The sequence below is a fragment of the Rhineura floridana genome, chromosome 10 (genome assembly GCF_030035675.1).
Source record: "Rhineura floridana isolate rRhiFlo1 chromosome 10, rRhiFlo1.hap2, whole genome shotgun sequence".
Classification (NCBI taxonomy): domain Eukaryota; kingdom Metazoa; phylum Chordata; class Lepidosauria; order Squamata; family Rhineuridae; genus Rhineura; species Rhineura floridana.
Window position 1 is genome coordinate 37,726,985 of NC_084489.1, and position 24,803 is coordinate 37,751,787.

Here is a 24,803-nt window from a genome sequence, read left to right on the forward strand (position 1 = left end):
CACTGTTGAAGGATCATTGGTCAGGCTGTGGATCAGAAGGAAAATGAAGACCAAAGAGCATTCTACAAAAGTGAGAGATAATGTAATACAAATGCATAGATTAGGAAAAGGGTACAAAATAATATCCAAGTGTTTGGATATCCCAGTGAGCACAGTTGCATTAATAATCAGGAAGTGGAAGCTGCATCACACCACCCAGGCACTGCCAAGAAAAGGCCATCCCTCAAAACTCAGCGCTTGAACAAGAAGACTTGTGAGAGAAGCCACAGAGAGGCCAACAATCACTTTAAAGGAGCGCGAGTTCAGTGGCTGGGAGTGGAGTAATGCTGTACCAGTCAACTATATCAAGAGCTCTGCATAACACTGGCCTGTATGGGAGGATGGCAAGAAAGAATCCATAACTCAGAAAAGTACCATCTGAAAGTACACCTGGAGAGTTTCCCAGAAAGCATGGGAGTACCCCAGATGCAATGCGGACAAAGGCTTTGTGGTCAGATGAGATCACGATAGAGCTTTTTGGCCAAAACTCAAAGCGCTATGTGTGGCACAAACCTAATACTGCCCATGCTGAAGACACACCATCCTTACAGTGAATTATGGTGGTAGCAGCATCATGCTGTGGGGATGATTCTCATCAGCAGGGATTGGGCATCTTGTTAAAATTGAAGGAAGCATGGATGGAGCAAAATACAGGGAAATGCTACAAGAGAACCTGCTTCAGTCCACTAAAAAACTGAAGCTTGAGAGGGAATTCACTTTTCAGCAGGGCAATGATCCCAAATACAAGGCCAAACCAACACTGGAGTGGCTCAAGAAGAAAAAGGTGAATGTCCTACAGCGGCTCAGTCAAAGTCCTGATCTCAAGCCTACTGAGAACGGTCCATTGGACTCACCTGAAGGGTGATTTTCACAGGTACGCCTGCCATCAGATTGGGCTCTACTGCCATCTAGCGTCCGAAGGCAAGAATGCACTAGAGTTAAAACCTGGGCCTCAGGCCCCTCCCGCTCCAGTCTTCATTGTGACGAGTTCGAAGTGGTATATCTGAAAGGAACCAGAGGCCAAAGGCCCCAGCAGCAAGGAAAACAGAGAAAGAAAACCGGAACAGGAAACATCATAGAACTTGCAAGCTAAAGTACAGTTTTAACTAAGAGAGAACTAGACAGAGCACTAAGCCTGTAGCCTATAAAATATACAAAAATGAACAAATTTTCCAGAAATCCCCCACAAGGGAGGGACGTGATGGCAGGCGTACCTGTGAAAATCACCCTTCAGGTGAGTCCAATGGTCCATTTTCCACAGGTAGCCTGCCATCAGATTGGGATGTACCAACGCTGTCCCTTAATAGGGAGGGATTCTTAGGAATTTATAAATCAGAAAGGACATGTTGCAGGACACGTCTCCCGAAGGAGGCGTCAGCCGAAGCATAGCGATCAATCTTATAATGCTTCACGAAGGAGTTAGGGGTAGCCCATACCGCCGCCCTACATATGTCAGTAAGAGGTGCATTAGTTAGAAAAGCCGCCGTAGCAGCAGCTGACCTGGTGGAATGAGCTGTGATGTTAGACGGCACAGGCAAATTAAGGGACTGATATGCGAGGGAAATACAGGCTCGTAGCCAACAGGACAAAGTGGATTTGGAAACCTTTTTTCCCAAAGACCTAGGGTGAAAGGATACAAATAATGCTTCTGTCTGCCTGATGTCTTGGGTGCAAGAGAGGTAAACTTTGAGCGCTCTCCTAACATCCAGCGAATGCCAGGCCTTTTTGAGGGGATGGACCGGCTTTGGGCATAATGAAGGAAGTACAATATCCTGGCCACAGTGGAATACTGAGTTGACCTTTGGACAGAAGGATGGGTCAACCCTCAGAATTACTGAGTCCTTATGAAACACGCAGAGGTGACGGGCCGATGATAAGGCGTGTAGCTCCAAAATTCGTCTTGCAGAAGTAATAGCAATGAGGAAAAAGACTTTGTAAGATAACAGTCTGAGAGGTAGCGAAGCAAGAGGCTCAAACGGAGGGTGCTGTAAGGCTTGCAAGACCTTAGAGAGGTTCCAGGAAGGAAAGTGGTGGCGTACAGGTGGAGAAAGGCGGCCGGCCCCTCTTAAAAAGCGTTTGATGAGCGGGTGAGTTCCCAGGGGGGCGGCCGATGAGGAAACGGATAGGATCGAGGAGATGGTGGAAGCATGGCGACGCAGAGTGTTCGGTCGCAGTCCCAATGTCAGACCTCTGTATAGGAACTGTAGAACATGCTGTACAGTGGCGTGAGGTGCCGGAAAACCCTTGGAAGTGCACCAGTTGGAAAAGGCATGCCAAGTACTCTGGTAAATGCGAGTAGTTGACGGTCGTCGTGATGCTAAGATAGTGTCTATCATCCCCTGAGAAAGTCCGGCAGTATTCAACTGCGTCCGTGCCAGGCCGTCAGGCTCAACCAGGTCGGATCTGGATGGCAAACTGGTCTCTGGGTGAAAAGATCCGGCATGACCGGAAGGGCCCAGGGATCCACAACTGACATCGAGAGAAGGTCCGAGAACCAAGGTCTGCGAGGCCAGTATGGTGCTATCAGGAGAATCCGAGTCCCTTCTTGTTGGAGTTTCGGCAACGTCCTGCCCAGGAGGGATATCGGAGGGAAGGCATACAGAAGCCCGTCTGGCCATGGTGTCGTCAGCGCATCCACTGCTTCCGCCGTCGGCTCTAGGTACCTCGAGAAGTAACGAGGCAGCTGGCAGTTGTAGCTGGAAGCGAAGAGGTCCACCGAGAGGGTGCCAAACCGTCGCTGAAGGAGGTGGAACACTGCCGGATGAAGCTTCCATTCTCCCGGGTTGACCTGTTGCCTGCTGAGCCAATCGGCGGTCACGTTTAAAACCTTGCTGAGATGTTCTGCTCGTACCGACAATAGATGGTTCTCGGCCCAGTCGAAGATTCGGGTCGCCTCTTCCTGCAGAACCCTGGACCTGGTACCCCCCTGTCTGTTGATATGAGATTTCACGCAAACATTGTCCATACGGATGAGGACGTGTTGTAGAGAGAACAGTGGCTGGAAGTACCGAAGGGCCAGATGAGCAGCTCTGAGCTCCAGCCAGTTTATGTTGTGACTTAGGTCCTGAGTGGACCACACTCCCTGAACGAAGGTGGAGTTGCAATGGGCTCCCCAGCCGGACAGACTGGCATCTGTAGTGATTAAGACTCTGGCTGGGTCCCGAAAAGGTGTCCCCTTGCTGAGGTGTGTTGTCATCACCCACCAGCATAATGATTCTTTCAATGATGGGTCCAGCGGAATCACACGATGGTTGGACTTGGTAATGTCCACCTGAAAAGGTAGGAGGGCCCATTGTAGAGGTCTCGAATGATGTCGAGCCCACAGGACGATGTGAATTGTGGAAATCATTGACCCGAGGAACTGCGCCAGGAGCATGACATCTGCCCTTGAGCGATGTGTCAGAGAGGTTGCTATGGCTGTGATGGAGGCAATCCAATCTGGGGACAGGAAAAACATGGCTAAAGACGTGTCCAGTATAGCCCCCAGGTGCTAGAGGCGCTGGGTTGGCTGCAGGTGACTCTTTTCGGCATTGATCAGCCAGCCATGGGAGTCTAGGGTGAACTGGAGTTGTCTGTTGGCCAAGTCCAGGGAGCATGCCCGGAGGAGGAGGTCATCGAGATAGGCGTAAATGTGAACCCCCTGTAGGCAAAGAGATGCCACCATGGTGGCCATCACCTTGGTGAAAACTTGGGGAGCTGAGGAGAGGCCGAATGGCATGGCACGGTATTGGAAATGGTGGTGGCCTAGTGCGAATCTCAGGAACCGTCTGTGAGCCGGGCAAATTGGAATGTGTAAGTAAGCGTCCTTCAGGTCGATGGATGCGAGGAAATCCCCTTGTTGTAGAGCTTCCACAATAGACGCCAGAGACTCCATCTTGAAGCGGCGGTACTTGACAAAGCGGTTGAGGCACTTGAGGTCTAGGACCGCCCTCCATGAGGAATCTCGCTTGGGGACCGTGAAGAGGATGGAGTACACGCCTTGTAGCCTTTCGGATGGGGGTACAGGCTCTATAGCGGCTATTTCTAGCAGATGTCGTAGGGCGTCTTGCATAGCCATCCTGTGTGCCTTGGAGATGGGGGAGAGGCAAAATATGTCCAGGGGGGTCCGCCAAAATTCTATGTTGTACCCCTGGGTTAAGATGATCCTGACCCAAGAGATGTGAGTCAGAATGAGCCAGGAGCTGGAGAAGAAGGAGAGTCTGCCTCCAATGGGAATGGAGTCAGAACTGCCTGCGCTGACGGGATCCTCTGCCATAAGAGGCTGAAGGAGCTTGCCTGCCTTGGTATTGGCCCCTGAACTGGAAGCGTTGTCTGGGCCAGGGTGCCTTGGAGGAACAGAAATCTGTAGACCTGGTATCCCGTCCTTGTCCACCAGGTCATCCTCTCCGAAAGGGCTGGAAGGGGCGGTAAGGAGTAAACTGCCGGAATGGTCTGCGGTCGTCTCTTCTGGCTGTTGCTAGGGCAGGCTTACGATTGTCCTTGGGGTCGACAAGGACTGCTTTAAGTGCGTCCTCGCCAAAGAGCATAGAACCCAAGTATGGAGCTAAGGATAAGTTAGTTCTGGCGGTAGAATCGGCATCCCAATGTTGGAGCCATAGGGTTCGACGAGCTACAATTTCAGCCGCAAGGGCCCGTGCACCATGGTGGGTCGTGTCTAACGTGGCGTCAGCCACAAATGCAGCTGCCTTGTGTACCTTGAGGAGACCTTTCTGTAGTTTGGCTGGATCCGGGTTAGGATCGTCTAGAAGGTCATCTAGCCACATCATGGAGGCCCGTGAGAAGATGGAGGCGGTAGCAGATGCCCGGATGGAATGAGTGGATGCCTCATGGATCTTTCATAAGACAAAGTCAAGCCGCCTCTCATAGGGATCCTTGATCTGTGATTCTCCCTCTTTCAGGAGTAGAGACCGAGATACAAGATTGGAGATAGGTTGGTCCACCCCCGGGACGTTCAGGAAAGACATGAATTCCGGGGCGAGGGTATACAGCTTGTTGGCCAATGGAGAGGAGCGGCGCGGGCGGAGAGGACGGGCCCATTCTTCTCTGGCCAGCTTGTTAATGGGGTCTGGCACAGGAATGAAGTGCTGTACTGATCTGGGGGACTTGAGAACTCTGGCACCCTTCACAGGAGGGGCAACCGGTTGTGTTTGTTCTGGTTGAATGCCGAGGGTGTCCATTACTCTGCGCGACAGAGGCGTGAAATCCGCCGGGTCAAAGAGGCGATAAGATACCTCCTCATCTGGGTCAGATTCCCCACTCCATTCGTCAGGGTCGGTCTGGAAGAAGTTCAAGTAGTCATCCACCTGTGAAGGCTCTACACCCAATCTGCCCCTGACCACATCATATGGGTTAGGTGAGGGTAGCAGGGCATCATCATTGCAGCCAGGTTGTCTTGCAGAGCTGGACTGCCGCAAGGCTCCGGGCTGAGAAGATAGTTGTGGAGGAGGCTGAGGTTGAGATAGGCACCCAAGCAGCTCTCGTAGTTGGAGCAGAAAATCTGGGGTCAACTGTATCCCTGGAGGGGGGGGAGTGGGTAGAGCCTGTTCCTGTGGAGAAACGTGAGTCTGCACAGGTGGAGTCAGAGGAGTAAGGGAGATGTCAGATTGGCGAGGAGTTTGGCTGGGGAAGCCTTCAAACTCATCCTCTGATGACTCAGAAGGAGACTGGAAAAGCGCAGGAACTGCTGCATGGAGAGGTTTCTCCGGGAGTGGAGGTGAGACATAGCGTGCCCTTTTAGACGCCCTGTGGCCAGACAGGTGTTTAGTCTTTGCTAAAGATTTAGCGTGCTTTTGTTTAGCTGGTTTGCGTTGGGATGGGGCGATGTTCTGACGACCTGCTCCTGAGGTTAGTGCCACCTCTGGGTTCGGATCCGCCATGTCAATGTCTGGATCACGCACACAATGGGGAAAGTGCAGTGACAGTTCTGAGCTAGAAATAGTATAGAGCAGGATACAGACCGGGGGTTAGGTGCCAAGAGAAATGTGACAAGGTTCACTATGGCATCCAAAAATAAGTGGGTGTACGCCCACCAATAAAGTACTACTAAACCCCCTAAGCAATCAGGACTCCAAAATATAAGAGGGGAGTCGAGAAGCAATATTGGCCACGAGCTAAGTACACGCACACAATGGGGAAGGTGCGAGACCGCTATCACACTGCCAGGAAAAAGGGAGCTTTTTTAAAAAGCGCAGCGTGGCCAGGGCTAGATACACGCACACAATGGGGAAGGTGCAGTACCGCCAAGGTGCACTGACGAAAACTAAGGCGCCACCAGAGGATGGGGCTTACATCAAACAGTGGTGCACATAAGGGGATACACACACACAATGGGGAAGGTGTGGTATCGCTTGACTACAGGTAGCTCTAAATAAACAGGACCCACATGCAGAAAGTTAGAACTGAATTGGCTGAGCCTCAGAGAGAAAACTTCAAAAGATAAAAAAAAATAAAGCCCCAATAGGGCTGAAGAAGCAGCCGGGACGGGACACTGCCGTATAGGGCCGCAAAAGAGGCCTCCGCGTGGGAAGAAATTGGCTGAGCCTCAGAAATAAAGCTTCAAAGTGAAAAATAAAATGGCGGCCGCGGTATCGGAGGTGGCGGGAAAAAAGAACCGCCACAGCAGGCTTCTGGCAAGGAAAGCAAAAACGCTGTCCTGGGGCGCGGGAATGGGAGAGCCCACGAGGAAGCCGCAGCCTAACGAGCCAAAAAACGGTGTCCAAAACACTACACCTGTCCTGGGGGCGCGGGAACGGGCGGAGAGCCCACGAGGGAGCCGCAGCCGCAAGCTACCCTGCGCCGAGGCCGAACGAAAAAAGGGGGGGGAGGCCGCAGCTGCGGGACCCCCACCCAACGGAAAAACAGCAGCCGCTGCTGGAGGAGCCTCAGGAATAGACCCCCGAAAAGAAAAAAAACCGAAAACTGACAGGGTTCCCGAAATAAAAGATGAGACAAAATAAAGACAGGAAAAATGACAAAATAAAGACAGGAAAAAATCGCACACTCTCCGAACACTAACGTGGGGAGGAGAAGTAAAAAGGGCCGAGTGGAAAGGAGGAATAAAGACTTATCTATGGTCTGTCCAAAAATCCAACCTGCCTCGGACGAAGGCAAGAATGAAGACTGGAGTGGGAGGGGCCCGAGGCCCAGGTTTTAACTCTAGTGCATTCTTGCCTTTGGACGCTAGATGGCAGTAAGAGCCCAATCTGATGGCAGGCTACCTGTGGAAAATCTGTGGCGCTCTTTGAAAACTGCGGTCCACAGACATCCAACCAACCTGAACAACCTGGAGCAAATCTTCCAAGAATGGGCCGAAACCCCTCCAACACTGTATGCAAAGCTGGTACAAAAAGCTTAAAACTGTTATTGCAGCGAAAGGTGGTCCTACCAAATATTAATGTGTAGGGGTTGAATACTTATGCAAGCAACATGTTTTAGTTTTTTATGTTTCTTACAAACATTTCCCAACATAAGACTAATGTCACCTTACAATAATTGATTTTGAGTTTCAGTGTTTCAAAATAAAATATCATACAGAACAAAATTACAATGTACCATTTGTAATTCAGTAATATGAGAGCATTGGTCAGGGGTCCGATTACTTTTGCAAGGCACTGTTTTTAGAACAGACTTGATTTTTAAAAGGTTAAGCAGAGTGCATTCTATGGCTTCTGAATTTATACGCCCTCATCAGCACTTGCTTACAAATTTCATCTAAGACAAAATGATCCACACATTCATTTCTGCTATCCTCAGACTTATAAAACTAAGATTGTATGGCATCTGTAAAAGGTTGGGTGGGCTGGGGTGGGACATTTCAGCCCAGCCCTATCGCAACTGGATTAACCCATTTTTATGCTATACTGAATATCATACAGGAATTCTGCCAACAACTGTCCTCACCAGTACTTCAAAGCAGTGTCATGACCATATGTTCATCATATTAGCTTTGATATTCAGAGCCCTAACCTTTGTCCAGGATACCTTAAGGGCCACCTGACCCCTCATATCCCCAACTCAATCACTGAGATCATCCAGTAGAGCACTGTTAGTTGTTCTCCATGTTACAGAAGCCTGGCTTCAACCAGAAGTCAGGCAATTAATTTTGCTGATCCCACGCTGTGGAACACTCTTGCAACAAAGATTCATCAAGCAACCACACTTTTGACTTTCAGGCACTTCTTAAAGACTTTATGCCAACAGGCCGATGCAGTCACTTAAGATTTTCTTGAGAAACCAATAATTTTAATTACTGTTTTGTGCTGTTTTTAATAGCTTATGTTTTCATATTATTGAACACTGCCCTGATATTTTAGGAGAGGGTGGTATATTAATACCTTTATACATAAAAAAATAAAACTCATCTTCAGTTCATATTCTGGGATGTAAGTAGCTTCATTTACACTCACAAAAGCTCCAAACATCCTCCAATGGGAGCAACTCACCAATGTATAACATTTAATCAGTACCTTTTCATTGCTGAGGATTCCCAAATGGGATGTCAGCTCATTTATCTGTCTGTCCTTTTCGGCCAACTGAACCTTTTTAAAGCAGAAGTTCAAACAAACCATGTTAGCCAATACACAGCAGTTCCCCTTATATACGTGTAACAGAAATTTCTACTGACAGTTCCATAATTGCATAAATTACACACTTAGAGGAACAAAAATAATTCACATGGCTATTACAGTTTTCAAGAAAGTTTTGCCCATCAAAATAGCTAAAACATAAGCCTTCCATTTGGCCAACACGACAACATCAATCAGCCTTTATCTATTAAACTGGGTTTCCATGCACTCTTACCTTTTTGAATAGTTCTGCTGTCAGTTTCTAAAATCCTGTCAAGCTTTTCAGGTTAAGAAGTTGTGGCCTTTTAGGCAACTGGAAGTTTCAACTGCTGCTAATGAGCTGGATTCTCCTGGTCTCTCTCCTGTTGTTCCTAACCAATCTGCTTAACTTTATAAGCCACAAAAAGCTTACTTTGCCACAGCAGGCCTTTTGACAATGGGAAGCTTGAAGTTCTTGGTTAGGAGATGACAGGGCCTGACAAACTCCTTTACCCCCACCCATTATTTTAGGAGTGGAAGGGGAGGTGTAGAGCAGAAGGCAGGAAGCAGCAACCAGTAGGAGAGATTGTTGGGTATGAGTGAAAGCTGATGGACGTGTGGGCCAACATGGACATATGAGGGTCACATGTTGTTGTAGAAGAAAATCAGTCTGAGATGGGAGGGCAAGGATATAGAGGAGAGTAGGATGGCTGTCTGAATTTATGGGAACAGGGAAAGGGAACTGCTTGAATAGACTAAAGCTCTTTTTGCTTGCTAGCTCAATTGTGGTGGGGAGGAGGATAACTTCAGTAAAGGCCCAAATGTAGTACCTGAATTCATGCAGTGCCTGAATTTAGGTAGTGATTTTTCTTCCTCCCTTTTCAAAGGGAAGGTGCCATCTGCTCTAGAACCCTTACTCTTTAACCCTAGTTGTGTGAGGATAGGATTCGGTTATTGGTATTGAAGGAAAGGCACTCTGCCAATGCTTAGGCATTATTCATCACCAAAAGTATTACCTACCTCAATTTGTGCATCATCTAAGCACTACATGTTTCCATTCTCCAATCCAAATTTGACACTGATAGAAGGAATTGTCTTGATTTATGATAGAATTTTCAGGTTTTATGATACAACACTAAAGGCTAGTTGTCAACAACACAACTGCACACAAAACTATTCACTAATCGACAACAAACCTTGCGGTTTAAGAACGTGCCTATAGCCAACAGATATTTCTATCAAACTTTAAAAAGTAGGGAAACTGGGCAGCTATAGTGAATGCACCAGAGGAGCAGGAGACCTGACCACCTCCCAATCTGAGATAGTGTACTACTGTACAAATTTGTCAAAATGCAAACACAAGAACTGCCTTCAAGTCTATCCTGACTTATGGCAACCCTATGAATAGAGTTTTCATGGTAAGCGGTATTCAGAGGTGGTTTACCATTGCCTTCCTCGGAGGCTGAGAGGCAGTGACTGGCCCAAGGTCACCCAGTGAGTTTCATGGCTGTGTGGGGATTCGAACCCTGGTCCCCAAGGTTGTAGTCCTAGGTTAGGTAAAACTGACCAGAGGGGAGGAGAAGGGGGAAGGAGGGGATGCAGAAGGGGAAGAGGGTGGTGACAGAAATATCTGTTGATATGGAAATATCTGTTGGCTATAGGTATGTTCTTAAACTGCAAGGTTTTTTGCCTATTAGTGAATTTCTCTGCGTTTTAATCCAGGTGGTAAGAAATGGGATCCTGTGCAAGTTTGCTGAGGATGGATCGATCATTTGCATGCTTATTGAGTTCAGTGGGATTTACTCCCCTGCAATCATGCTTAGGATTGGTGAAACTGACCACAGGTGATGGGGAGGAGAAGAGGGGGATGGGAGCAGGCAGGAGGGGGAGAGGGCAGGTTTGATTATTTGCATGTTTACTTAATTCAGTGGGATTTACTCCTGTGCAATCATGCTTAGGATAGATAAAACTGACCATAGGGAGGGGGGCCTGGAGTGGGCAGGGGAGGAGGAAAAAGGAAGAGGGAAGGGGAGGAAGAAGGGTGAGGAGAGGGGAAGAAGGGGAAATGCAGGTCTGATCATTTGCATGCTTATTGAGTTCAGTGGGATTTACTCCCGTGCAATCATGGCTAGGATAGGTAAAACTGACCATGGGAGAGGAGATTGGGTGGGTGGGCACTAGGGAGAGGAGATTGGGTGGGTGGGCACTAGGGAGAGGAGATTGGGTGGGTGGGCACTAGGGAGAGGAGATTGGGTGGGTGGGCACTAGGGAGAGGAGATTGGGTGGGTGGGCACTAGGCAGAGGGGAAGCCCCTTCCTTTCCAAAAGGAAAGCATTGTGTACAATATCATTGCTTTTCAGGATTTCCCCCACCTTTTTATTCTACAGCAGGCACATGTAGCCTCCCATCCAAATTTAATCCAAAACTGTCCCTGGCAACATCCACAACCAGAGTGTTATTTCACTTTAGACAGACAGTCATGGTGTAGTTAGTGAAGAGTGCTGACAGCTGCTAGGAGATGCCCTGTTCCCCTCACAAAGCTTCAATCAAAGTGACTCTGTTAAACCACTCTAGCCCCTGGAGCTGTGTCAGTGGAATAGGAGTCTCCTCTCAGTACCCTTCACAAACTAGACTTCCCAGGATTCTTTGGAGGAAGCCATGACCGTCTGAAGTGAAATAAAGGTCTGGTGTGCGTGTAGCCCCCTGATTAGGCACGCCCGGCAGCTGTGAGTCTTGCTTTTAGAACACTGACAGTTGGTTCTCAGTGAGTATGCCCAGCCATATCAGCCACGCATTTTTTTTTAACTTTTAAACTGCAGAAGATGAAAGTCAGAGTAAGGGGCAAGGTCAGTAATATGATTATAGGTACTCTGTGAACATGGCTGATCTTTAAATTAATTTCAACAGATTATGAGAACTCTGACAGAAAAAAGTCAAAAAGGGATCTGGTTTTTTCCTCTCTTTTTACACTTTGAACTCTTGATTCTCTCTGATTATTTTGTGTATCGCCATGAAAATTTAGAGGGTTTTTAAGCAAGCATTTCTGAGTTTAGGACTATATATAAGTTTTGTAATGTTTTGTTTTGAAATGAGCTTATGGGAAGCATCAGAATGGCATGGGGGGTATTTTCAATTTAACATTGTGGAATGCAAAAAATCAATGCTGATTATAGTATATAGCCACTCTTGTGGCTGTATAATAAATAAGCCTCTCTATCTCCCAGAGAGCAGTTCAGGCACAAAACAGCTAGCACTTCCAGGACAACTGATGTACAATAGAAATTCAAGTCAAATAAATGCCCCATACAGTTAATTAATTAGTTTTAGTTCCAAGGCAAGGCAAGACTTGACTTCTAATGAATCTCTGTAATGAATTAATTTTAAGAACCTGATTTATGAGGAGCAGCTAATCTTTGTTACTGTATGTAAATAAATCTTTCGGTATCAAAGCAAGAGTCAAACTTACTAAATACTGGTCTTCTACTGCAGCCAACTGTTGCTTCACACTCTCACTAATTTTCACTTGCTCCTTCCATTTCGGCTCCAACTTGGCCAATTCATCAGCATAGGCACTACATTTCAGTTTCTCATCCTGTAGATAAAATTAAGTGTCAAGATTTCACAAACCTAAGACTTCTTTGGCCCTTTCACATACAGTGCAGCTGCTTCAGACAATTGCTGCTAGCTAGCTTCCTTGTTTGTTAACTAATCAAGCAGTCTCCTATTTTACTGGCTTAGCTAATGAATCAAAGCAATGAAAAATGCTTCAATGTAATTTAGCATTTTCTTCATTGTTCTTTTGAAATGCTGCTCTTCTCTCTACAAAAGTAGTTTCATTTTGTTTTTGGGAAATCATAAATGTACTCCCGAAAGCTTCGTGACTATCAAGCACATCTTACATTCAGAACACAAAAGGCAATGTCCCTTTACTTCCAACAGGCAGCAGAATAACTTGTAAGCCACTTCCTTAAGAATTAGTAAACCCGAGGTGATGGCGGTGGGGGAAACACGTGAGCATATCATCTTTGGGGGAAAAGAAATGCTAAATAAAATTCCTCATTCAGTATTAGCTATGTAGATACAATCAAAGGACACATATTTCAAGAGAATCCATCGTTCTATCTCAATTTCAAGCTATTATTTGCTTTACACATCATTCCATTTCTCCTAATTCAACAGGTATTTTAAGCTACACAACAGGGCTGCCATCTGGTTAAAAAAACCTTTTTTCTTTTAATGTATTAATTAAATTTTCATAAATCTACATATGGTAAGAATTACATCCACAACAAGTAGTACACCTGTTTATGTAATCCATGCATGTGTAATAGGAGGCATCATCTTAAAAAGCATTCTATCCTATGTGAGAGAAAAGGGAGAATACTGAAGACTGTGCTTCCCATCTGTAGCTTTTAGAAGTACTTGTAAAAAGTTTTCATTTTTAAAATACGTATGTTAATTAACATCACGTCATAGCACCTGAGAACTTTTCCATAGGCTGTTTTATTTGGTTTCTTTTACCTCTTTATGCTGCTCTCATATTTTGGTCCAGCTGCCATTTGATTTGACTTCTGGTGTTGTAATCTTAAATGTGTTCTTGTTTTAGTATTTTTGAAATAAAAATTAAAATGACCTTTCTATTCTATCACAGAATGAAAATTCAGTGTAATTCCAGTTTTCTCTCTCATCTCTCAGGAAAAAGGCATCCCCAAATCATCCACCAATGGATCTGCTCTCTGGGTCTGCTATCACCCACATGCTTAGAACTTTGCTTGGTAGAGTCTTCCTAGTCAATTTAGTAGTGACCCAAAATGTACTTTACTAGGAAAGAAGCCAGATGATTATTTCTGCTGCTTTCTAAGATGTCCCACACAGATTCCCTACATTTAACCACATCTGAATGATGGTGAAACAATTCTCTTAGCTTGTAGACCACCTTAATCCATCCCAAGATCCAAGCAAAGGATTCATCCCAAAAAGACAAGACTGGGGCCCACTTTCATGAGAGTCAATTTCTGCCCATGCAACCTAGGGCATGTTCTACATATGTGCAGTTTGTACAGCCTCAGGCAAAAAGGTGGCGACATAGGCTAGCTTAACAAAAAAAGAAACAAGCACGTTCTTTGGACATCCATCACAATCAACCTCTAGGACCAACTAAGTAAATTCAGGGTGGAAAGACAGACCACAGAAGGAGAGAAGGGGATGGAATAAACAATGTCATTGTTGGGAAACATACTGCTCTGTCACCCCGTGGTTCCAGATACAGTAGGATCCAGCTTTTCAGCATCCCGCTAATACAGCAGCTTTCAATTAGAGTAAGGCCCCACTCATATGGCGCTTGTTCCGCTTTTATGGCGTTTTTTGGGCGTCGGGCACCATTTTATTGGCGGAGTTCTTCTTTCAGGTCTGGAATGTAACCCGCTGTATGAGTGGGGCCCTACTGTATCAGAAATCCTCCCGTTTTAGGACAGAATGTGTGTGGTATCTCCTTGCCACTTGTGGCCTATGCCTTCCTGGGTGTGAGCTCTGTTAGCTAGGTAGGCTCAAAGGAAATGTGTATCTGGATGCTCTCCTGAGATGGCTCATTTCACGGCCCTTACTCCTGAGAAGACTGCTCTGAGGTAAAAACTGTTTAGCCTTTTCCCATAAGCACACATGTGGTGGGGGAGTAGTGGAAAGTCTGAGGGCCCTTACCCTCACAGATATTTTTAGTGTTTTGTCCTTCGTTTGCCACCCTGGGCTTCTTCTGGGAAGAAGGGCAGGATAGATGTTGAATAAACAATGCAAGTATCAAGTATCTTTTAGAGTAGCCTCTGTTAAAAAAAACAGGTTTGGAGAGGGAGGGCTAATTCTCGAAGCCTTGTGGTACTGTAATTTTATGCTCTGCATTCTGACATAGGAGTTAACACAATCCTGACTGCCTTTCTTCTTAAAATTATTATATATCAACACAAACAAAAAAGATAAAAACAGTAAAACTGTCTGCATAGAATGACAAAAGGTTAAGTAGGTAAATGGCTATATTATGGTGTACAGGAACGTAGTTTAAGGATTAAACTAAGAATTCTTGTTTGGTTTTATTGCTAGTAAGTGTTTTCCCTGCTTGACCTGATTGAATTGCTAGTGACTGGTTACTCCACTGTCTCCTAGGAGGGATATTTATAAAGTCCAGAAGCAGGCATATTAGTCTGGCACTTGTGGATCTGTATAACCATTGTCAATAAAGAAAATAAAAGCCTTGCCAAGTTTTGGCAATGAGTCTGCGGCTTTATGGTCTCTTAAAGTTCTTAAATTGCATGTTAATTTCACCATAAGGGTGAGGCTTCATAGCTTTCTGTAACAGAGTTGGATGGTTAAGCTGGCTGCATCTTTCCCATGTTGGATGATTAGAAGGCATGCTGCTACCAGCATGTATTGTATTAAGTCCTTAGAGGGGGCATCCCTATTTCCGAAAACCTAAGGAGACAGAGTTGTGGGTCTTTCACTACTGGATACCAAGTTATCAGGCTGATTTCAGCAATTATATCTTCCCAGTCTTACTACATGTGTTCACTGAAAAGCTGATGTAACATTATAAACTAAAGATATCCCATTACTTTTTCTACTAGAAAAATCTTTACTTTTAGCTTTTATTCCTTCTAAAAAAAGGTATACATAATTTTACAAAGACAACAATTATAAGTTTACTTTTATAGGTCCTGACACTTTTGTACAGAACTTGTATAAGAGTCAAGAATATTCAGGTACCTGTAGACAATAATAGATAATACTGTGCCATTCTTTTCTAGCTTTTAGATAACCTATTCAAGTAACCTGTAGACAGTAATAGATAAAGTAGTGCCATTGCTTCCTAGCCTTCTGGATAAAGGTAATCAAGAATATGAATGGAATAGACACTGTAGCTAGAGATGCAGGTACATAATACATGGGCACAGCTAGTGTTACAGCTGTACATTTCCTTCTGATCACTGTGACTTGGCTGCAATTTCTGCATTAAGACTAAACTTGTCTGACTTAAAGGAGTAACATGCTTTATGTGTTTTCTAGATATACTCAGTTATGCCAGCTTTTAATAAAATATTAAATCTTGGCTAAGATTTTAAGTAGAGACCTTATCCCAGTTTGCGTCTGTTTTGGAATTACTTTTTAAAGATTTTTAAAAGATGTTTTGTTTTGAGATGTTTTAAGATATTTTTAGTGTTTTGTCCTTTATTTGCCACCCTGGGCTCCTCCTGGGAAGAAGGGCAGGATAGATGAATAAACAAACAGAATTTTAAGGTAGTTAAGTAAAGGAAGTTTAGTCCAGTAGATATTATCTACTTAGATTTTCAAAAACCTTTCCATAAAGTTCCTCAAAGTCTTCCAAGTAAGCTTAGCAGTCATGAATAAGATAGACCCTCTTATAGATAAGCAACTTGTTGAAGAACAACTAGCAGAAAGACAGAATAAATAGGACAGTTCTCACAAAGGAGGGATGTAAGAAGTGGGGGTCCTCAAAGGACCTATGCTGTAACCTGTGCTATTTAATTTCTTTATAAGTTACTGGAGTTTGGAGTGGGCAGTGAGGAGGCCAAGTTTGCTGTTAACACTAAACTGTTCAGAGACTGCAAGCATCTCCGAAAGGACCTCTCCAAACCAGGTGAATGGGAAAATGTGGTTCAGTGTAATCAAGTTAAAGTGATGTATATTGAGGCAAAACAATCCTAACTTCACATATACATTAATGTGGTGTGAGCTGGCAGTGACTTAACTAGGACATCGATGTTAAGAGTCATAGTGGATAACTTGATTAAAACATCACCCAATGTGCAGCACTTGTAAAAAAAGTGACTTCCATGTTCTGTATCATTAGGCAAGGGATTGAAAATAAAACTGCCATTATCATAATGCCGTTATACAAATCTATGGTGCAACCACACTTGGAATACTGTGTATAGTTCTGGTCACCATACCTTAAAAAGAATAATATAGAGCTGGAAAAGGTGGAAAAAATGGCAACAAAAATTACCAAGGCACTGGAGCAACTCCTTTAAGAAAAAAATCGTTTACAACATTTGGAGTATTTTAGTTTAGAAAAAGAGTGAATAAGCAGGGGGGGCACGACATTATGCAGGGTGAGAAAGAAGTTTTTATTCTCATAGTATTATAACATGAGATCATCTAATGCAATGAATGTTGGAAGACTCAGACAAACAGAAAGAAACATTTCTTCACATAGGACATAGTTAAAATGTGGGATTTGCTGTTACAAGATGCAGCGATGGCCACCAATTTGGATCGCTTTAAAAGGATATTAGACAAATTCATGGAGGATAAGGCTATCAATGGCTACTAGTCCTGATGGCTGTATGTTACCTTCACTACCTGAGATATGCCTCTGAATACCAATTGCAAAGAAACATGGGTGGGGAGTCTGCTGGTATGCTCATATCTGCTTGTGGGTTTCCCAGTGGCATCTTGTTGGCCCTGTGGGAACAGAATATGGGGCTAAATAGGCCTTTAATCTGATCTGACAGGGCTCTTCTTAGGTTTTTAAGTTCACAAAAAGAAAGTTCATCCCCACCTCAACCCTGCAGCCACCTGCTGCTTCAGTGTTATTTAACGTTAAAATATAGTTTTATTATAATTGTGTAGTTACTGATGTTGTTTTATTGTTTTTCTTGTGACCTTTTCTTCCTCTGAACTCCTTTCAGAGGAATTATGCTTCTGAAAAGCAGCACACAAATTGCTTAAATAAAAAATTAAAATGGCTCACAGGAGGGCCAAGGGCCCCTCTTGAACAATGTGGGACAGAGTACGAGGGAACCAAACTGTTCCTTTAATGTAATTTCCTTATGTTAGACTGATCTTATATTAAAATAGTTACATGTTCTGCTCTAAAATATCCTACTCTTTTCAAGTAGCCAATTTTATAAAACTGAGTGTATGTATGTATTCAAAAAGGCTACTCACTGTTTGGTCAATAAGTTTATTGACTTGCTTTTGCAGCTTCTGACATTCTTTGAATTTTTCCTTGTAATGGTCAGCAGCCATCTGCAGGCGGAGCTTTAAATCTTCAACTTCTCTGCGTAGCTCTTTCTCTACAACACTTGATGTTTCCTTTAACAAAATGATGAATAAAAGTATTCTTCAAAATAGTTTTTTTTAAACCTAGAGTAGTACTAAGTGTTTTTCTAAAAAGTGATAAATGAGAAATGATTTCTGCTGACTTCAAGTTGACAATGTTTCTTTAAGAAACATTGCTTTGAAGTAGAAGAAGACCAGAGCTTGGAAAAGTTACTTTTTTGAACTACAACTCCCATCAGCCCCAACCAGCATGGCGCTGGCTGGGGCTGATGGGAGTTGTAGTTCAAAAAAGTAACTTTTCCAAGCTCTGAAGAAGACTATACTTATACCCAGTCATTTCCTCTAAAAAAAACTTGAAGCAGGTTACATGAAACAATCAGTTGTTTCCCAACCAGGCACTGACTGGCCACACCCACTCAGCTTCAACAATGCTGCAGCAAAGACATGCTGAGAACATTTACTGGACAAAGCAGACAATCCTATATAACACTTTGCTCAAAATAATGTCTTGGTAATCAATGGGCTCCCTTCCAGACCACGATAGATGAGAACTGCTGTTGAAATGCACATTGTCTTCGGCTGACCAACTCAGTTTGTATAGTTCATTTAAAAGGCCACCTACTAACATTAACCACTAGGATACCATTCACATACTGTGTTCTGGGTACTTTGATTGCTTTGGTATTTCTTCTTGAAATGGAAGGTGGTATATAAAATTATTAGAAATATAAAATTATTAGAAAATAGCAGCTACCACTGCTTTCTGGTTTCTTTCATCTCTCCAACCAGTGTGAAGTATACAAATCAAAGCGGCATTCTATTTTATCCGCCTCAATTAGGCAGCTTCAGTTAGCCCTTGGGCAAGATGGACAGTTCACCAACCTAGGGATTGCTGCTTAAACTGATTCCCATAATACCCTGATTATGCCTGATTTCTGATTTCATATGTCCTGGAACAAAAACAAATTCAATCAAGGGATTAAACTCTTTAATCATGGCTATCTTTTTCCATTTGCTTGCATGTTTCAAAGGCTTTATTCTATTATACATATTCAATACTCATGTGGGTAACTCTTCAATATAGGCCTGTCCAGACAAATAGAATCAGTTCTTATTAGGATAGGGGAATCTTCTTTAATAACTTAGTAACTTCTGCGACTGCTAATTCCAGTGCAACTAATTCAGCTTACTGGGCAGAATGGTCTCCAATGGGTTTCTTCCATTCTTGCAAAACTATCCAGTGTGTCTTCACACAAGCTGTTGCAGCTGACTTATTTGTCCCTTCTATCTTGGAATTCATAGTTGACCTATCAGTATAACATACTGTAGTACAGTCTTCATTCGAGTGTGTTTGGAGCAAACACTTTATTTGGCTTTGACAGCCAATTTAACCACCTTTTATTAATTGCTTTCCTTTCAGCCACTTCTTACTTCTGTAGGCATGTTGGAGTTCTTAATGCAGAATATAATATAATGGGTTGTCCCTGAGCCATATCTTATGCAGTTAATGTGGCTGAATGAATTGCCAACAATAACTTTTCCAACAGAATGTATTTTAACTCTGTTCCTTTAAAGGCTTATTAATAAAAAAATCAGTGATCTCACTTTATTTTCATTATAGAATTGATACATAGCACTTTTTGGCGTAGCCTGGACTTTGATGACTAACCTAGTGTCTGGGTTTCTCTAGGGCATTTGCTTCAGTTATTGCCTTTACCAGGTCTTTCAATGTTCTTTTTTCTTGGTGGGTCCAAAGAGGTCCTTCCTCCTTCAGCTCACACTAGGTCTTCACAGAGCAGCTTGTATCATGCAGCATACAGCAATGTTTAATGTCCCCAACATACTTTGCAACTGTTCAATAGTTAATGGAACTTTAACTTCTCTAATGTAATGTGAAATCCATCAGATACGCCACATCCTCCTTCAGCTATTGTGAAGCCTAGAAACACTATACAGCTTCTTGCTATCTAAGATTTCTTAACTGAAATGATGTATCCAGCTTTTCCTGTTTATAGAATATTACCTTTGCTTCTCTGGGGGTAAAATTGCATGAGATATTTCAGTTCCAGTACCTATCAAACCTTGAAAGGCCTTGTTCTGATAGATAACTGTCACCCTGGGCTCCTACTGGGAGAAAGGGTGGGATATGAATCTAATAAATAAACAAACTACCACATATGGATACTCAGTCTTGAGTGGCATCCTCACCATCCTCCTCTACTGATACAGTATGTATGTATGGCACTGCCTTTGATTCTGTAACTGGAGTGCCAGGTTCTCCTGTTGCTGGTATTGTAGCTGAACTTTGTCTTCTTCCTCATCCTCCTCTTATAGTGAGGGGACCTGCTGCTTGTCCTCTGGCTTCCCAGGCAGCATGTTGTTCTCTGAATTCAATATTTCTTTCACCACCATATTATGGAGGTGGTCTTACCATTGGTCTGAACTGATACCTTTCTCTTGATGGCTCTTCATATCTTCTTTGCTCTTCTCTTGTTGAAGATAGTTCTTGCTGACACTGACTCTTCATATCTTCTCTGCAGAATTCCTTGAGACCTTGAAGCTGACTGAATTCTGTCCCTGAACATCGTGTCAATCTTCTTCTATCTCCGAATCTCTGCCCTTGTCTTCCAGTGTCAGTTTCTTCAGCAACCTCCTTCTCACGAGCTCCCTAAGATCTTCCCAGCAGATCCAGGCCCAGGGCATTCTGAGCTCTGGCCAACACAGCTTCAAACTGTTCAGCTCTTATATAGTCATCTGATAAAGCTTCTGAAGCTGTATTCACTGCCAACGTTCATGCTTATCCTCACAGCAATATCTTCACTATGCCATATACTGTGACAATAGTCTCCTGGAGCCAGGCACATTCCCAATCAAAAGGCCACTGCTGCTCCCTCTGTTTTTGCTGTATTAGCCAAAACAGGTTGTAACTTAGAAGCTGCAATATGTCCATGCACCTTTAAATAGAGTCCTGCTACAGCATCACTCCAACTGCCACATTCATTTTCAGTCAAAGCCAAAGATACTGGCACTAAGGCATCTCTTGCATGTATTTGCAGATGGAACTGGGACTACCCCTTCTATAACAGCCCTATTCTTAGAAATCCATATTGCCACATCCTTCATACCAGGTGTTGGTCCTACCACTCCTCGAACCACCTGTATGGACAATGCTTGGGGTACACCTCCCTATACTCTCCAGGAACAGGTGATGATGCTCCTGCATACAACTCTTATCCAATAAGTAAATATTGTCTTCTCAGAACTTCATACTCTTGAGCCACATCATCTCTGTTGGCTACAGCTGTCATTTCTTCAGGAGTTAATGGGGTATAATCTCTCCCCTCATCAACCCAGGGATCAGTTGCCCTTGTTGCTACTAGCCCATATTTCATCACTCCAGGAAGGTGCTCTGGCATTGCACCCAGCCATGCAGCTACCCTTGCTTCTCTGGCTCGAATATATATATCTCCTCTTTCATGTGCATGTGCGTGATCATATCTCCATCCGGGAACTCCTTCACCCAGATCAGCCACGTAGACTATGGTGGTATACCAGTATCCTGTTAGCCAATGTCCATTTGTCATTTCAAAGACCACGAATTCATCATCTGTTGGTTCCCTTTCACCAGCTCTGCGAAAGGCAGCTAAAAAGCCTTCTCTGTCAGCAAATGGTTGCACCATGATTGAAGTTTGTGTCTTCCCAAGCCTTTTCCTAACTTGGGGTACAGGGATATATGTATACACTGCCTCCTAGCTCACTTTGGCTGAGGAAACTCGGGGTTTTTTTACACTTAGTCTAATGGTTTTCTCAACCTATTAGAGCAAATGTTTAGGCAATCAGATTTTACTGCAGGTTATCTGACTCCTCTTCAGGACATGTTTTCTGCTAGTGACTCCTGGCTGGCTCGTCACTTGAAATACTTCAAATGTGCTCTGACCTGCCTATGCACAGATTCAAGGGTTCTTCACTGTATAGAGTCCTTATATGAAGCAAAAGCACTCGTCTAGACTCATGCTGCACCTCAACAGTAAATCTAACCTAATACAGACAGACTTAAGAGAAACTCCCACCAGGGATTTCTCTCAGAACTAGGGAGAAATCAGAATAAAACAAATAATGGAGTTCTACAGTAGAAGGAGTTTATGCTTTTTATTAACTACACATTTCTATATGAGTATATATGAGCATACATCAACACATGAATAAATCAGAATTATTCATATAGCACACAACCAAAGATTATTAAGTAATATAGTATAAGAAACCTTAACACATTGAAGGAAAAGAATGTCAGTTTAAATCTCACCCATGGGGCTCAGACAAGCCTTGTATTAAGACTCAGCAATTAGGCAACTTAACAGCAGCGTGACCAGTCTATGAGGACTGATAAAACACTGTTTGTGATCTCTTTTTATAGTCTCTCTGATCTGAATCTACGTCATCTGATCTCACAGTTCTTTTCCATGAACAAATTCATAAACATTCTTACAGACATTCTCATGGGACAGTCTTACAAACAATCTTTCTGTCATCACAGACGTTTAGTTTCATAAACAACCTCTCAGACACAGGACCTTCCCAGGTAATTTACATCTGGTCATCCAGAAAGTCCTGTCCGGATATCCCAATGAGGTATTTCCCAGTCTGTTCCATTATTTCTTTAATCTCAAACTTGTTGACTTAAAGCACTACAAGTTGGCTGTACTCCCAGATTCCTGCAGAGTGGGTAGACTAGCTGTTGGCCTTTTAAACCACAATACATTTTATCACATTCCGAGGGTGGGCAACTTCAACAACACACTCCAGCATACTCTACTTTATATAATTATGTAGAACATACATTATCTATAGGGCCTACCACATCTACCAACTCACCCATTAATGTTAGAACAAAGGGTTGGATCCAGATTTGTGCTTAGCAGAGTTCTACCACCACTGGAGTAAGGGGGTGAGAAAGTGATTTTCTCTGGTACCTGCGTACCTCTGAAAAGCTGTCCCAGAGGGTAGAGAGAAAGCACACTGGGGGCTGCAGAGGGAAGGAAGAATCAGAGCAATGTGCCACTCCACCCTTTCTCCAGCAGGAAGCCTCCACTAGTTCCTGGATCACTCCAAAAACTTAAGGAGCCTTTCCTCTCATGGAGGGGCATGTTCAGATCCAACCCGAAGCACTGCAGTGGGACATCACTGGCCTACAAGCCATATCAGGTCTGAATTGGTCCATAAGGCCATTTTGGGCAAATCATGCCTATGTGTCACCTGACATAAGATCAGACTGAGTGCACAGATCTGTTGTCTGATCTAAGTATTAAGTGCTAAGATTGATAAGAGAACTATCACCTCCAATTTTAGCACTAAGCACCACATCACAAGGATTGGAGCTACGCCTGTGCTTGCTCTCATAGCTAGAACTTGCAATAGTATGGTAATGATTACCATATTATATTGGTAATAATTACTATATTATAATCAGGGCTGTGGAGTCAGTATGCCAAACCTTTGACTCCGACTCCTCTATTTTTCTACTGTCCGACTCAGACTCCACCCAAAATTGCTTCTGACTCTGCAGCCCTGGAAAGGGCTGTAAATGTCTTTTTAAATTGGAAGCTCTCGTAGGAGCATTTTTATCGCTGCCTGAATATGCACTGATCTTGGCATCACAGCATTTGTCTTCATTTGGTTTCTGAGTCATACACTGACACACAAAATGTTTTCCATCTTGAGTTATGGTGAAATGCTCAAATACAGCTGACTTCATAGGAAGCTTCTTTGACATTTTGAATTTATATTTTAAAAAAATTGTGAATCAAAGTTTATTCTGAAGCCAGAGTCAGAACATTTCTACAGACTCCAACCCCAACTCCACCCAAAATTGCTTCCGACTCCACAGCCCCGATTATAATATGGTATCAGATCATTAACAAGTGGGCCATCATGCCCACCTGTCAAAACGATCTGTGGAGGATGGGCCAATTCCCTGCCCCTGCCAAAGTATAAGGGGCAATTTTTCAAACTCCAAATTAGGCAGCAGCCACCTATATCTAATTTTTTGGGGGGAGGCATATTCTGGTCTCATGCGAGATTTCTATTAAAATGATCTCTTCAAATGTAAAAGCTGCAGGCTACCTTGGGGATAGCCTCATTCAGCATTTAACTTATTGTCCATTCCTAGACTGAATAATCTGAGTGGAAGTTTTACAAAGCTACAACATTTAAGTTTTCCAGGATTCAGCCTAAACACAGGATTATATTCAACTGCAGCAGGCTGCTAGCACAACAGCCATTCATCTGGTAGGAGCTTTGTTCTTAGCATAGCACAACAGCCAAATCCAATGAATGTCTTGCAACTCCTTGCACTACTGCTATGATTATACTTGATGACAGTTAATCTTGTGCCCTCCCACTTGTGCATCAACTGTCAAACTTTTTGCACTAACATTTCATTGGTTCTCACCCCATTTTTTCTCTTCACTGCAATCCAATTAATGTGTACTGGACTAACTGGGAACAAATGGAGCATGGACCTAATCCTTACTGAAAGTGAATGGAAATTAATCATCCAACCAATTGTGTTCTGTTTTATCTGTAATAGAAAATTCATTATTAAAATTAACAGAACAACCTCTTACCTGTTTATTATTCACAAGTGTGATTTTTTTAAGTTCAGCTACAACATCAGCAAGTTGCTTCTTCACCTTTTCGTTTTCTAGTCTAGCGCTATGAAGATCTGCCATAGTTTTATCACGCACATTTACTGCATCACTGAGCTCTTTTGACATCAACAGAGCTTCTTGCCTACTAGCTTGAATTTGATCCTCAGCTTTCCGAAGCTGTTCCTTTAATACACTTGCCTCTTCCTAGAAAAATAAAAAACAAAACTACTTTTAAATGCTACTTAAGATTTGTTCATATCTCAACATTTTTCCAAAACAGTATTTTCATGGCATATACATTAGAAATATAGCAACATATCCAGTTGTTAAAGGAGTGTACCTGCATCTAGAAGAATTTATTCCTTCTCACTAAATAATATAAAGTTACTACTCAGGTGAGTGGTCTGCTATTAACTACTGCTAAAGGTATGTCACAACATGGTTTATAGCCTTCACTGGGTCATGGTGCAAGAGATTCAGAACTTGAAACAAGTGTTAACAA

At 43.4% G+C, this 24,803-nt stretch overlaps 1 protein-coding gene across 5 annotated transcripts in view; it reads right to left on the minus strand.

Annotated features, from left to right (window-relative positions):
• Positions 1 to 24,803, minus strand: part of TAX1BP1 (Tax1 binding protein 1) — a 76,024-nt gene that overhangs the window by 10,980 nt on the left and 40,241 nt on the right. For all 5 annotated transcript variants that reach the window (XM_061587616.1, XM_061587614.1, XM_061587612.1 and 2 more), the window contains exons 9-12: positions 24,278 to 24,505; positions 17,538 to 17,684; positions 12,049 to 12,174; positions 8,505 to 8,576 (exon numbers count right to left, since the gene is read on the minus strand). In XM_061587616.1, the coding sequence (XP_061443600.1) occupies positions 8,505 to 8,576; positions 12,049 to 12,174; positions 17,538 to 17,684; positions 24,278 to 24,505 (573 nt within the window). The remainder of the gene's footprint in view (positions 1 to 8,504; positions 8,577 to 12,048; positions 12,175 to 17,537; positions 17,685 to 24,277; positions 24,506 to 24,803) is intronic.